This window comes from Giraffa tippelskirchi, chromosome 1 (assembly GCF_054371585.1).
Source record: "Giraffa tippelskirchi isolate mGirTip1 chromosome 1, T2T-mGirTip1v1.2.pri, whole genome shotgun sequence".
Classification (NCBI taxonomy): domain Eukaryota; kingdom Metazoa; phylum Chordata; class Mammalia; order Artiodactyla; family Giraffidae; genus Giraffa; species Giraffa tippelskirchi.
In genome coordinates, this window is record NC_137275.1 from 148,564,225 (window position 1) to 148,578,634 (window position 14,410).

General features: G+C 42.2%; 1 protein-coding gene across 18 annotated transcripts in view; it reads right to left on the reverse strand.

The window, feature by feature from the left end:
• Nucleotides 1–14,410, reverse strand: part of CCDC171 (coiled-coil domain containing 171) — a 351,005-nt gene that overhangs the window by 324,628 nt on the left and 11,967 nt on the right. For 6 of the 18 annotated variants that reach the window (XR_014056570.1, XR_014056569.1, XR_014056565.1 and 3 more), the window contains exon 1: nucleotides 2,449–2,527. The exons of 4 other annotated variants lie outside the window; for them this stretch is intronic. Coding sequence is in view for 1 of the 14 variants with exons in the window: in XM_081499568.1 (XP_081355694.1) it covers nucleotides 2,449–2,525 (77 nt within the window). In the remaining 13 variants the exon portion in view is untranslated. Of the gene's footprint in view, nucleotides 1–2,121; nucleotides 2,531–5,514; nucleotides 5,707–14,410 lie in introns of those variants that run through there. 8 more of the 18 variants (XR_014056568.1, XR_014056566.1, XM_081499683.1 and 5 more) reach the window with 3 other exon arrangements.

A 14,410-nucleotide genomic window follows, 5' to 3' on the forward strand; every position in this document is an offset into this window, starting at 1 on the left:
TGTACTGCTGAGTTCTTAAACACAGATCATTCTTCCACACAACCAAACTACAAGTCAGGGTTTAATAAAAGATGACCCAGACGTCCAGTGAATTTCTCAATCCAGAAGGGATTTCCACAGAGTTGGGCCAAAAGCCGGGCACCCACTGGGCAGTGATGGATAAAGGCAAAGTTTAAATCAGCTTCTTATGTTAATGTGTTAATATCTTTATGTTCTCTTGGTAGTGAAGTTGATCTATTCTCACCATTCCTACTAAAACAGATGAAAGAAAATGAAAGTTGCTTAGCTACATCCGACTCTTTGCGAAACATGGACTGTATAGTCCACGGAATTCACTAAACCAGAATACTGGAGTGGGTAGCCTTTCCCTTCTCCAGGGTATCTTCCCAACCCAGTGATTGAACCCAGGTCTCCCGCATTGCAGGCGGATTCTTACCAGCTGAGCCACAAGAGAAGCCCCAAAACAGATGAGGGGATGTTATGTACATCATTCGTCAAGACCTTTTTTAGAAACAGTTAATGCGGCAATTGAGGACAAGGGATCAATGGTCTGGACATACTGAAAGTAAGTACCAGCCAAAAAGACAATTCTGCTTTAGATTTCAGGGCTACTGCTGGTAGGAAGTTTTCCTATCTCACATCTGAGTCCTTCTGTAGGTCATCCAGAATGCACTGATCTCTCTCAGTGTGTCTGCACAGATCAGAGCAAAGGGGAGGGGCAGGGAGAATGAAAAGATGAAAACTATTATTGAGCACTTCCTGCATGCCAGACACTACATTAAGCATCTCGGAGCTCAGTGAATCTTCCCAATATCCTACAGATTACTATGCGTGTTTCACCGATGAGAACACTGAAGCTTGGAGAGGTTGAGTAACTTGTGTATAAAGATATCCAGTGGGACGGTTAGAATTCAAGTTCATATTGCGGCTGACTCCTAAATCCATTCTCTTTCATAACACAGTGCTGTCTTCAATACTAACCACATCTGTAGTGTGGGTGTCTATTAGCAAACACATATTTCACCTTTAAAAAAGATGTTCAGTTCTTTCATCAAAACAAAATAAAGACAAATGGGCTGAGGCAATCAAAGTATTTTAGGATTAAATGAGACTTCAGAGATCCAGTCTATCCTTCTTATCTGACAGATAAGGCATTTTAATGCCCAGGGAGCTTAGGTGATTTGCCTGAGGTCACAAAGCTAATAAAAGTCTCCACCAGAACTGATACAGAAAGCTCCAAACTAAAATTACTGCTTTCATCTTTGCTTGTAGAAGGTTGCAGTGCCTTTGTTTCCTCTTCATTTCATCGGAAACCAAGTTCCTTTCCTGCTCTCTGCTTGTTTTATTACTAGACATTGTTCAATAAAACAAGTGACAAAAAATGGTAGGTTCTCTCCTTCAAGATTATGAAAACAACTAAATAAAACATCAATGTGTAATGTGTTCAAGAGACTTGGACACCAACTGAAATTGGTTCTCAAGTAAATTTAAGTGGTTATCATTGGCGATCTGCTTAAAACGGTGGGGGGAGGGAGGGGAGTGGAATTGCCTACGATAAATATCACATGGAATAAAGAACACTCAAAAGGAGACTCCACTTCTGCAGAAATCGTACAGCCACGGAGCAACTCAGAGCTCTCTTTTCTCTTCAGAGTCATGAAGTAGAAGCTACAGAAGACAGCCTAGCACAACTCATTCTTTCATTTATCAGACATTTACAGAGTGTCTAGTGTGTGGCTGGCATTTTTATTAAAAGGGATGAAAATGATCTGGTTCTTGTCCTCGAAGGACTTACTTATTGTTGAGAGGGAAAGAGCCCAGCAATCCGGAGTTATAAACTTAAGAAGCTCCAAGTCCAGGCCCTCTGAGTCCTGCCCTCTGGACCCTACCCAGTCCTCTGTGTAATGAGGGAACGGTCTTTGGCCAGGATGATCAGAAGCACCTTCCTCCAGGTGGGCGGAAAGGCCCAGCCCAGGGAACTGGAGGCGAGTCCCCAGTGACAGAACAGCCTCAAACTAACTCAGGGTCCCCCATAACCTTAACTGCAGCCCCCCAATAACCGTTCCTCTCAACACCTCCCAGCCCGTCTTTCTCCTCCAAACTCCCACATCTGATGGTTACCTCAGGGGGGCTCCCGCGATCCAAACTGCACACCCACGGCCCCTGGGGCAGCTTCAAATCTCAAAGGTAGAAAGAGGCCCGGGCCGGCCACGGGGTCAGAGCAAAAACTGTTGGAACCCGACGGACTCTAGGACCCGGGGAAGGCAAACGAATAGCACAGCGGGGAACGAAGGGAGACCAGCCCCCGAGAGACTGTGTTTACAACGGCCACTTCCGGAGACTAGACTTCTCTAACAGACCTCCGCAGACTTTCGGGGAGCCCCTTGCTCCGCCCCTGCCTGCCCCTTTCCTCCCGCCTCCCGCAGCCCGCAGCTCCAGGATACGCACTCGGAGAACGCCGGGCTCAGATTGGAAGGTCCGGGCCCGCGGAGCTGCGCGGCCTCACTGGAAGGCAACCGGCGCATGCGCTGTTGCTGGGGAGCGGCGCGCTAGCAATCGCGCGCGGCCCAGCTCCCGGCGCGTCCTCTCCGCGCGTAAGGACGCCGGGTCCCGCGCCTGAGAGAGTCTCGGCGTGAGGTTCCCGGGTTACAGTCCTAGAATCCCCAGAGAGCTGGCTGAAAAGGCCGGTTTCTAAGCCCTAGCTCAGAAACCCGCCTACTGAATAAAAATCTTAAGAAGTCGAATCCCAGGTGCTCCATATTTAAGCTAGCTCCCCTGCTGATCCTTAGTATCACTGCCCTCCTTCGCGGTCCATAGTCTGGTGCCAAAGCCAGGGGGAAATTCTCTGGGATCGGCTTCTGCTGGTTTCCCCCTGTTTAGACAGCTCCCAACTGCCCGACGCTTCTAGTCCCCTCCTCCCATCCCCATTGTATCCCAGCATGTGGTTGTAAACGGGGCCAGAAAGTGCGGGTCAGTGCGCTGATGCCGTGCAGCGCCTGTAACTATAAATATTACATAAACAGGTACCTCGCGAAAAAGTCCTCGGAACCTTAGCGTGTGCTTCAGCTCCCTTTCCTGCCCTCTTCCTCTTCCTACGCCCCCATCCAACCCCGCAACACACACACAACACACGCTTTCTTCGTTGATAATTTATACTTAGTCTTCTCCTGGAAGCCGCTAACGCCTCAGGGAGATTGGAAAACCAAATGCTCTTTTGTTCCTTGGCTGTTGAAAGCCTATTCCCCAAAGAACAATTCAAATTGGCGGGATTTTGATGAAGGATTTTATCTTCAGCACCTCCTCTTCCCAAAAAGATGTTTACTACAAATCGAGCCTTTTATGCTAAAATAGTCTCGTGTCGATTGTAATCAACCTGAAACCAGGTGTAACAGGGGCCGTCTTTCCGTCTCCCTCTTCCCCAGGAGAACCAACGGTCATAAATGCAAATACAAATTGAGATTAAGGCCTTCCTGATTCGTGTAGCACTGAAACTTTTAATTGGCTTGAGTTTAGTCATTTAGATTAAGAAAGGAGACACATCTCGCTTCTTAATAGTCTAGGCAGAAAGAAGATAATTGCTTCAAAGAGTTTATGGAAAGGAAAAAATAGCCCACTGTAACATGGAGAAAGGAAATTAGAAGTTACAGCAAACTAACGATATTAGGGCCTATTTTTTTTTTTACAAGTTTTAAATATTTATAATTTTTTTTTGTTTTAGCAAAATCACAGAAGTGAATATTGTACAGCAAGAAATGCCAAAGGTACCACTGTTGTTTTCATTCAGTCCCTCCCTAAGTCGTGTCTCTCTGTGACCCCATGGACTGCAGCATGCCAGGGTTCCCTGTCCTTCACCATCTCTTAGAGTTTGCTCAGACTCATGTCCATTGAGTTGGTGATGCCATCCAACCATCTCATCCTCTGTCGCCCCCTTCTTCTGCCCTCAATTATTTCCACCATCAAGGTCTTTTCCACTGTTAATGTCAACCCTGAACAACCAGAAAGCTTTACAGAGAGCTTTAAGTTCAATCTGGGAAGATGGTTATAGATTCACCAAGTCAGAAGGAATTGGAAGACTTGGAAGTTACAAACATCAGGACAAGGAAACAGCATGAGGCATTTGGAAAACTGAACAAAGCTATGTGTGTGTGCTCTTGGGGTTGGGGGTGTGTTGGGAGTAAGATGTCAGGCTGGAGATCACAGAGGGCTTTCTAGGTCATACTTAGTTTACCAAGCAACAGAGCTAATGAAGGATGCTGAGCAGAAAGTTCTAATAAACAGTAAATCTGACTGTTGGGGCTTCCCAGGTGTCTCAGTCATAAAGAATCCACCTCCCTGTGCAGGAGATGCAGGAGACTTGGGTTCGATCCCTAGGTCAGGAAGATCCCCTGGAGGAGGAAATGGCAACCCACTCCAGTATTTTTGCCTGGAAAATCCCATGGACAGAGGAGCCTGGTGAGCTATAGTCCATGGGGTCACAAAAGAGTTGGACACAACCAAGCACTCATGCACGCAAATCAGACTGTTACCAAATACTTGGAGATTTTCTATGTGTTTCTAGTAATTACAAGGTCAATTCTGTGTTGTCTCTTGTTTACCTAACATCCTGCTACTTAGGAAAGGTGTAGGGAAAGATGCTATCTAGCCCACTTTTCTTTTAGCCTCGAGTCACAATAGTCATCTCAGTCTTTCTTTTGAGATATCATTTGATCCGTCACCCCTACTCTACCAAAACAGCTTCTATAGTCAATAGTGACGTCATTACTAAATGCCAGGCTCCTTGATTTCATTGACACTTTGATTGCTCAGATTTCTCTCTAGCATAGGTGAGACTCAGGGTTCAGGCAGCCTTCTGGCCCTTTTGCTGATGCACAGGAAACAGTTATCCCCTTCTTGCCCCTTAAGAGGATACTTTCTCAGTTTCTGCCCTCAGCCTTCACGGTTTACCATATTAGCTTCCTTGGTGATATCATCCATTCCTGCAAGTGTGAACTCTGGGTCCACAACTTTCAGTTTTTTATGTCTACCTCACATATCATAATATCATAATCTGAGCTCTGGTCTTGAATTTTTAACTCTCATTTGAACAGTGCCACTTTAATGTCTGTCAATATCAAATTTAGTATATCTAAAACTGAATTCTCTTTCTCACTGGAGCCTCACAAACCGCTCCTCTACCTATTTATGAAACTTCTCATCTTTTAGATGGGCTTCCCAGGTGGTTCAGTGGTAAAGAATTCATCTAACAATGCAGGAGACACAGGTTCCATTTATGGGTCAGGAAGATCCCCTGGAGAAGAAAATGGCAACCCACTCCAGTATTCTTGCCTGGAGAATTCCATGGACAGAGGAGCCTGGCAGGCTACAGTCCGTAGGGTCTCGAAGAGTCAGACACTTGAGCTACTGAGCACTTATGCACACAATCTCTTAGACACCCAAATGAAAAAAGTTTAGAGAATCTTTCTTCTCTCTCAGGCTCTCAATCCCTTCATCTGAGAATTACCAAATCCTACTTACTTTTTTTCTGTCTTCTGTGGTCTTTCTATGCCTCCTACTAATCATCTTCATTTATTTGTTTTTTTATTGTTTCATATCCAGACACTTGTAAGTCAGGACCTTTCTGTGGCTAACACAAATCATCCACATCCTTCTGTGCAAATTCTCAACATTTTTACAAGTTGACAGCTAGCATCTAGGGCATTTTTGAACCTGGAAACATGAGAGGAGAGGACAAAAAAATTGAAAAAAATCAAAAGTAGGCCTAAGGGCTCATATGCACCTTTCTGACACTAAGGAGTGTTATGAGCTGATTGTGTACATGTGAGCCTCGGGGTTTTTTAAGCACCAGATGAGCCACATCCTTTTGACCCTTCAGTAACCTCTCCCAGAAGGTTCAGACACCAGGTGCTTGATTATTATGCTGCTTTGGTATCAGTTCTTAGAACTGCAAGGCCTGACATAATTGTTGCTCTTAGTAGCTCCAGTTTTTCACTCTTTCAATCCCCATACTGTGTGCCACAATGGAAATAATCCTTCTGAAGCATAACACTATGTTACTTACCCTCTTCATTAATTCTTTTAATGGCTCCTTAATCCTTATTGGATAAAATCCAAACTTTTCCTCCATCACTCAAGGGCCCTTATTCTTTTCCCTACCTGCCTTTCCAACTTTTCCTTCTACTTTGCAATAAATCTTCCCTCTTATTCACATTAGCAACAGAAAACACAAATAAATGGAATAAGAGGTAGACATAGACTTATATTAAAGTGTGAAAATGTATAAGCTAATATAAAAGGTTTAAACCCTGATCACATTATTTATTAAACATGTGCCAAGCACTATGCTAAGGGGTTTCACATGTATTCTAATTTTTTTCAAAAAAGCATCCATCTTTATCCTTTGTTCTTTATAATAAATACATGGTCACTTAAATCAGGGCAATTTTAAAAGTAAAAGTTTCAGGGACTTCCCTGGCAGTCCAGCGTTAAACCTCCAAGCTCCCAATGCAAGGGGCGCTGGTTTGATGCCTGGTTAGGGAAGTAAGATCCAACATGCTGTGGGCATGGCCAAAAATAAATTTTTTAAAAAGTCTCCCCAAAGTCCTACCTTCCCACTCTAGATTTAAAAACTGTTGGCAATGTATTATATTTCTATAAAGAAATATAACATTTTGATGCATAAATGTGTGTGGGTGTGCTCAGTCACACAGTCATGTCTAACTTTTTGCGACCCCATGGGGTATAGCCTACCAGGCTCCTCTGTCTATGGAATTTTCCAGGCAAGAATACTGGAGTGGGTTGCCATTTCTTCCTCCAGGGGATCATCCCAAACCGGGGATCAAACCCAAGTCTCTTGCATCTCCTGCATTGACAGGCGAATTCTTTACCACTAGTACCACCTGGGAAGCCCTTTGATGCATAAACAAATACATCTTAAAAGAAGGCACATTTATTTGTTTTTATATTCACACAGTGTGCACACACACACACTAGTAGCAGACACTATTAGCTGCTTTTCCATATCCTACCCCATTCTTGCTGAAAACCTCAATCTGTTTGCAGCAGTAATAGGTAGAACTCCAAGAGATGAATGCTCTGATCACAGTATCCTATTTCCTCCTGCCAGCTACTGGTTCTCCAAAGCTCACTGATAGCTAGGGTTGGCTGTGTGACCAGTTCTGTATGATGAAATGTAAATGCACACCTACTGAAGTGAGAATATAAAGAGCCTTAATACTCTATGACACTACTTAAGTGCTGACCTCTTCCTGGACTTTCTTCTGACCTAAACGATTAATGGTCTGAGAATTCAAGTCTGTGCTAGTCATGTTTTCTGAAGCCAGTGTGCTGATTTCCTTGACGGATGTGCTCTAAATACTGCCATTGTGTCTAATTTCAAGCAACCAACACGCAGTATCTGACTACAGAGTTCAGAAGAAATATGTACATTCGGCTCTCAAATGTCCTATGGGAGGCAGCTCTAGCACATCACTGCTATTGATTGGTCAATAGATGATTTTTTGTTTACTTAACAATATAGCTTTGACACAGGCATGCATGCTAAGTCACTTCAGGTGTGTCCGACTCTTTGTGACCCCATGGACTGTAGCCCACCAGGCTCCTCCGTCCATTGGATTTCTCCAGGCAAGAATACTGGAGTAAGTCGCGGTGCCCTTCTCCAGGGGATCTTCCTGACCCAGTGAGGTTTGATAAATTTCTATGTTAATATAAAAAAATATGTCTTTTTAATGGCTGTATTATAATCCATTTATGAAGGGCCATAATTTATTTGTCCTCTCACTTAGGTTGTTTCTGCTTTGTTTCTTTATTTAAAAAATAAAACACTGTCTCCATACATATACTTTGCCTATTTGTCTTTTTAAAGTCATAGTATAAACTCCTAGAATAGCAATTGATGGATGAAAAGATAATCATTGAAAACCAAAACCAACATAATTACCTGTCCCTATGTTAAATAATAGTTGAACTAGACATACTTTTCCTGTACTTTTGTTAGACAATTCTGAGACCAAACAAAAATAACGTGGTTGCTTGCTCTAGCTAATAGTTATTCCTGGAAGATAAAACTGTGAACTTCCTAAACTGATTGCTTACAAAGGCTAACAGTTTATTTACCAAGAATTGCTTCAAAACCATTGCTTTGCTGTGCCCACCAATCTAAAACTTTATATCATAAACTCTGCCCAATCCCCAACATTTCCCTGACTTGCTTCTCTCCCAAAAAGTATTCAGCCCAAGCCCTAAAACCCTAAAAATAACTGGCCCTAATTTTTCTTTTTTTTTCTCTTTTTTTTTTCATTTCTAATTAATTTGCTTTGTAAATTTAGCTTCTCCTTTTATATATTGTTTCCTTACAACATGGAAAAATCCTTGTAACATGTATATGTTTTTGTTTGGAAGAGGATGATGTTGCCCCCCATTTTTGTTGCCCCCCAAAAGAATAAAGCAGATGCTTGTATTCTCCTAGTTAACATAATTTTAAAAGTTAAAAAAAAAAAATTTTTTGGCATTTGATCAAGAGTAGTCGCTAAGTCTCGGAGAAGGTAATGGCACCCCACTCCAGTACTCTTGCCTAGTTAATATAATTTTAAAAGTTAAAAAAAAAAATTTTTTTGGCATTTGATCAAGAGTAATCGCTAAGTCTCGGAGAAGGTAATGGCACCCCACTCCAGTACTCTTGCCTGGAAAATCCCATGGACGGAGGAGCCTCGTAGGCTGCAGTCCATGGGGTCGCTAAGAGTCGGACACGACTGAGCGATTTCACTTTCACTTTTCACTTTCATGCATTGGAGAAGGAAATGGCAACCCACTCCAGTGTTCTTGCCTGGAGAATCCCAGGGACGGCGGAGCCTGGTGGGCTGCCGTCTATGGGGTCGCACAGAGTCGGACACGACTGAAGCGACTTAGCAGCAGCAGCAGCAGTCACTAAGTCATGTCAGACTCTTCGCGACCCCATGGACTGTAGCCTACCAGGCTTCTCTGTCCATGGTATTTTCCAGGCAAGAGTACTGGAGTAGGTTGCCATTTCCTTCTCCAGGTGGCCCTAATTTTTTGAGTCACTACTAAGGCTCAGTCAAGGTAGTGTTCTATCTCAGTCAAGGTAGATTTACTGCAGTAAATCTAATAAACATCATATTTTTTATGATGAGCTTTTAAGGAGTCACATTTGATAGCTGTACTTTAATTTTTTATGCATAGTAACAGATTACTTTTCAGGCAGATTATCAATTTAGGGAAATATCAGCAGTGTGTGAGAGTATCTACTTCTTTTTGCCCTTGTCAGCAGTAGATATTTATGCAGTATTGAAACTTTTCCAATCTGATAAGCAAAAAAGTGATATGCCATTGTTCTAATGTTCTTTGAATTCACTTTATCTGATTATTGATGAAGTTTAGAACATCCAGAAATTTTACTTTTATCTTATGTAACTAGATGCATTAAGTCACTAACATACCACTCCTGTCATCCTTCAGCCTATAAAAAAAAAAGTAAAAATAATTAGGCTTCTTTGACAATCTCCAAATTTTAATCAACTTAAAACTGTCATGAGAAATCTTAAATTTAGGATAAAAATAAAAGTATAAAAAATGTTCAGCATCTGAGAACTTTTTATTGCCCCGGTTAGCAATTTGATATTACTGCTCTGCTCCAAATCTATACTTTTTTGCCTTGACTCATGATGTTAGTGCTGGCCCCCACCATCATTTCTCTGTCACAAGCAGATGAGATGTCATGGTGGTTCAGTGGAGTGACACTGCATGGCCACAACTGCAGGAAGACATTTTTCCTCTAGGCTGTAGACCTCCATTATCATTTTCCAGCACAGGAACCCAACAGAGGAGCTCCATCTTTATTCTCAGGCTATGCTTTCTCTTCTTGAGGCTACTTTAGAACAGGTCCAACCAATTTACATCCTTTGGCAAGAGCTGGCCGCTTCTACAGATTGACCCAGGCTGCCCATACTCTCCAGCACTGGTGGACCACTTCTACAGACCCCTCTACTGAGTTTCTTCACCCCTGGCAGCCTGACTGGCTGTGTATGTGGTAGTTGTTGTTCAGTCACTCAGTCATATCTTACTCTTCGCAACCCCATGGACTGCAGAACAACAGGCTTCCCTGTCCTTCACCATCTTCCTGAGCTTACTCAAACTCATGTCCATTAAGTCGATTATGCTGTCCAACCATCTCATCCTCTGTCATCCCCTTCTCCTGCCTCTGTCTTTCCCAGCATCAGGGTGTTTTCCAATGAGTCAGTTCTTAGCATCAGGTGGCCAAAGTATCAGCCTCAGCATCACTCTCCGATGAATATTCAGGATTGATTTCCTTTGTTGGCAAAGTAATGTCTCTGCTTTTTAATACACTGTCTAGGTTTGTCATAGCTTTCCTTCCAAGGAGCAAGAATCTGAAGAGATCTGAATCTCAATCTTGGGGAAGTAACTGGTGGGAGAAGGCTCTTCTTCTAGTCTCCAGTTCTTGCATTGCCCATTCCTCCTCAGCCTAGAGGTTGTTGCTCAGTCCCTAAGTTATGTCTGACTGTTTGCGACCCCATGGACTGCAGCACGCCAGGCTTCCCAGTCCTTCACAATCTCTGGGAGTTGGCTCAAACTGAGTTCTCTGAGTCTTTTTAGTGAGTTATTAAACTTGACAGTGGTCATGGCAACCCCTGAATTTGCAGGCAACTGGTCAGAAGTGAGAGTCACCCTGGGGACCACCACACTTAGAGGCTGGTATCTGAAGTGAGGCCAATTATGGAGGACTGTGTTCTCACAATTTTCAGCTTGACAAACTTGTTAAAGGAGGAAATTTTTGTAGGAGCTAGCCTTTGTAACCAATAGAAATAGAACTTGGAAAGGATTTTAAAACAGATGGAATATGTTCAAAGACTATTATCTTTATTGATCTTGTAAGAAAGGAACACAAGTGCACTTAACCCCAAGCTCTTTCACTTTAGAACTAACTAGTGATCTCTTTATTACAAATATATTTTCCTGACACCAACACTTATATAATGTTGAAAAACATTACCATACCATTTGACAACTCCATAGATATATTATCACAAAAAATATAACATTGATTGTTCCCTTTAAACTGGTACTAAATTTGTGGCACAGTAACTGACTGCTACCAGCAGGTTGAACAGAGATAAGTTATATTGGTTAATTGATACTTGCTTTCAAGATAGATTTCAGGGTCACCTAAGTTTCATTTTAGCCCACAAAATTATCTTTACAGAAAAAAAAAAATCTTTAAACAATTTAACAAAGGAAAACTTGGATTTGATTTGCATTTAAAAGCTGAAGATTTGAGGAACTGTATTCTTCTACACTCAAGACTTTTCATTTTATGCTTTCTAAGAGGCTTGAAAAGTAGAAGTAATCCTACATGCTTATGGTTCAGAAAATATTTAAACTAAATAAGGTGTCTAAGATTGTGCCACTCGTCACCTAAAAAATTTCATGGGACAAACAATGGTTCAAAACAGAGTCATCAGATGTTGTACTGGCTTCCTGAAGGAAAGCATGTGCTGCCTAAGGAAAATAATGATGTACTTAGATTTCTGCAGATTTCTCCGGGATCTTTACTATCACCAAAAAGATCCGGAAAAATAAGTATCATGAGACTAAATAATCTGGCTAATACCCAAATCTCTGGTTCTGTGAGCTCTTCATAGTTAAAATGGAATCTACTCTATTAGTTTCATCTGGACACTTTACTCAAAGTAGGTTAGCATTTGTTTGTGTCACCCTGCTCAAATTAGAACTCCAGAATCTTAAGGCAGTTGAGCAGTCACTATGCCTACTGATGATCTTCTACCAGAAAACAAACAAACAAAAACAAAACAAGAAAAGCTAACACTTGCAGCAGTTGGAACAACTACTATCAAAAATTATACTCAACCATAGCATATCCAACATGGTGTAGATCTGAGTTGATTACATCCCCAAATGATAATGCTCCTCCAGATTAGCCTAGAGATAAAAGAGGAGGCTGGGAATTTGAACCAACACAATTCTCAAGTCCCTGTGTTAAACAGTAACAAAACAAAAACATTAGCTTCTCATTGGGGAATATAATGTGAACTAACTAAACAACTTATTTATCAAAACTGCTAGCTCATCAAGATTCACTTCAAAATTCTTCCTTCATTGAGTCCACTAATCCAAAACTATTAAATCATAAACTCTGCTCAATCTCAACTAGTTCCCCACCTTGCAAGACTCCCCTTAAAACCACCCAACCCAGGTCCTAAATCTCTATTAATGCCTCTCCCTAATTTCCTCATTTTGAGGCACCCCTTAGACCCTGTCACAGTGATGTTTTCCCTTAAACAAAAGTAAAGTAAAATAAATGTAGCTTTTCTGATCAATCCCTGGAGAAGGGGAAAGCCACCCACTCCAGTATTCTGGCCTGGAAAATTCCATGGACTGTATAGTCCATGGGGTCACAAAGAGTTGGACACAACTGAGTGACTTTAACTTTCTGATCAATGGGTTTTCTGTGTGCATGTGTATTTTCTGTTAGAAGGGGTCAACAGTTGACACAAGTAATAAACAAATATATAGCCTGCCAGATGAGGATAAGTGCTACGAAAAAAATAGACAAACAAGTAGGGAAGGAAACAAATGTGGGTGGTGGTGGGTAGGTCGGGTGTTCCAATTTTAGGTCAGGTAATCAGGGAAGGCCCCCCCTAAGTGGATAACATTTGAGCAAAGACCTGTAGGTGGTGAAGGAGCAAGCATGCAGCTATTTAGAGAAAGAGCATTTCAGAAAGAGGGACTAGCAACTGCAAAGGATATGAGAGAGGAACTTGCCTGGCATGTTGGAGAAGTAACAATGAGGCCAGTTTGACTAGAGAAGAGAGCAAATGGCAGAGATTGGATATAAGGAATAAAAGCTAAAGGGAGGGAAACTTCCCTGGCAGTCCAATGGTGAAAAGCTAAGATCCCACATGCCCCGTGGCCAAAATATCGAAACATAAAACAGAAACAATATCGTAATAAATTCAATAAAGGCTTAAAAAATGGCCCACATTAAAAAAAAAAAAAAGCCAGTGGGAGGTAAATTGTTTGTATAGGGCCTTTTCTCTAAATGACATGGACAACCGTTCAGGTGAACTTTACAATCAGTTTATCAAGGAATTACAATAAATTTTTAGATCACTTGGGGGATAATTGACGTTTATGGTATTAAATCCGCCCAGCCAGGAACATATTTCTCCATTCTAGATTTTCTTCAGTAAAACTTATGTAGTTTTTGCCCCATAATTTTATAAATTCTTATTAAATTTATTACTAGGTTTAAAAAGTTCGTTTTTGTTTGGATTAGTTTTGGCTTTGGGGATTTTCCCTCTAGTACATTCTCTAACTGGACCACATCTCAGTTACACTGTTACTCTAAACTCAACTACTATTCTGACCTCTATCATGACAGGTTAGTTAGTTTTGCCTATTTTCACCTTTATATAATTATTAGAATTTTTTTTAAATTATTAATTTTGAATGTATTCCTCTTATAGGCAGTTATGACAGTTCAGAATTAACTCTAATAGCCATTTTCTTGGGATACTTTGGTAATACTTATCTCTGCTGCTGCTGCTGCTAAGTCGCTTCAGTCGTGTCCGACTCTGTGCGACCCCATAGACAGCAGCCCACCAGGCTCCGCCGTCCCTGGGATTCTCCAGGCAAGAACACTGGAGTGGGTTGCCATTTCCTTCTCCAGCTCATGAAAGGGAAAAGTGAAAGTGAAGTCGCTGAGTCGTGTCTGACTCTTAGCGACCCCATGGACTGTAGCCTACCAGGCTCCTCCGTCCATGGGATTTTCCAGGCAAGAGTACTGGAGTGGGGTGCCATTGCCTTCTCCGTACTTATCTCTAAATAATGATAATTTGTTCTCTTTGGTCTTGGTGAGTGAGTTGAGTGAAAGTTGCTCAGTTGTGTCCACCTCTCCAACTCCATGGACTGTACCCTGCCAGGCTCCTCTGTCCGTGGAATTCTCTAGGCTAGAATACTGGAGTGGGTAGCCTTTCCCTTATCCAGGGGATCTTCCCAACCTAGGAATCGAACCCAGGTCTCCTACATTGCATTACCATCTGAGCCACAAGGGAAGCCCTTGCTCTTGGTAGTTATAGATTACTTCTGTTCCCTAGCTTACTGCATTGGATAGAATTCTCAGAACACTTTGAATAAAACAGGTGGTAGGGCTTCCCTGGTGGTCCAGTGGTTGGGAGTTTGCCCCTGCAATGTAGGGGTCACCAGTTCAATCCCTGGTCTGGGAAAATCCCATATGCTGCGGGGCAACTAAGCCTGCGCACAGTAGCTGGGGAGTACTGCCTACTGCAACTAGAGAAAAGCCCAAGCAGCAATGAAGCCTCTGCACAGCCAAAAGTAA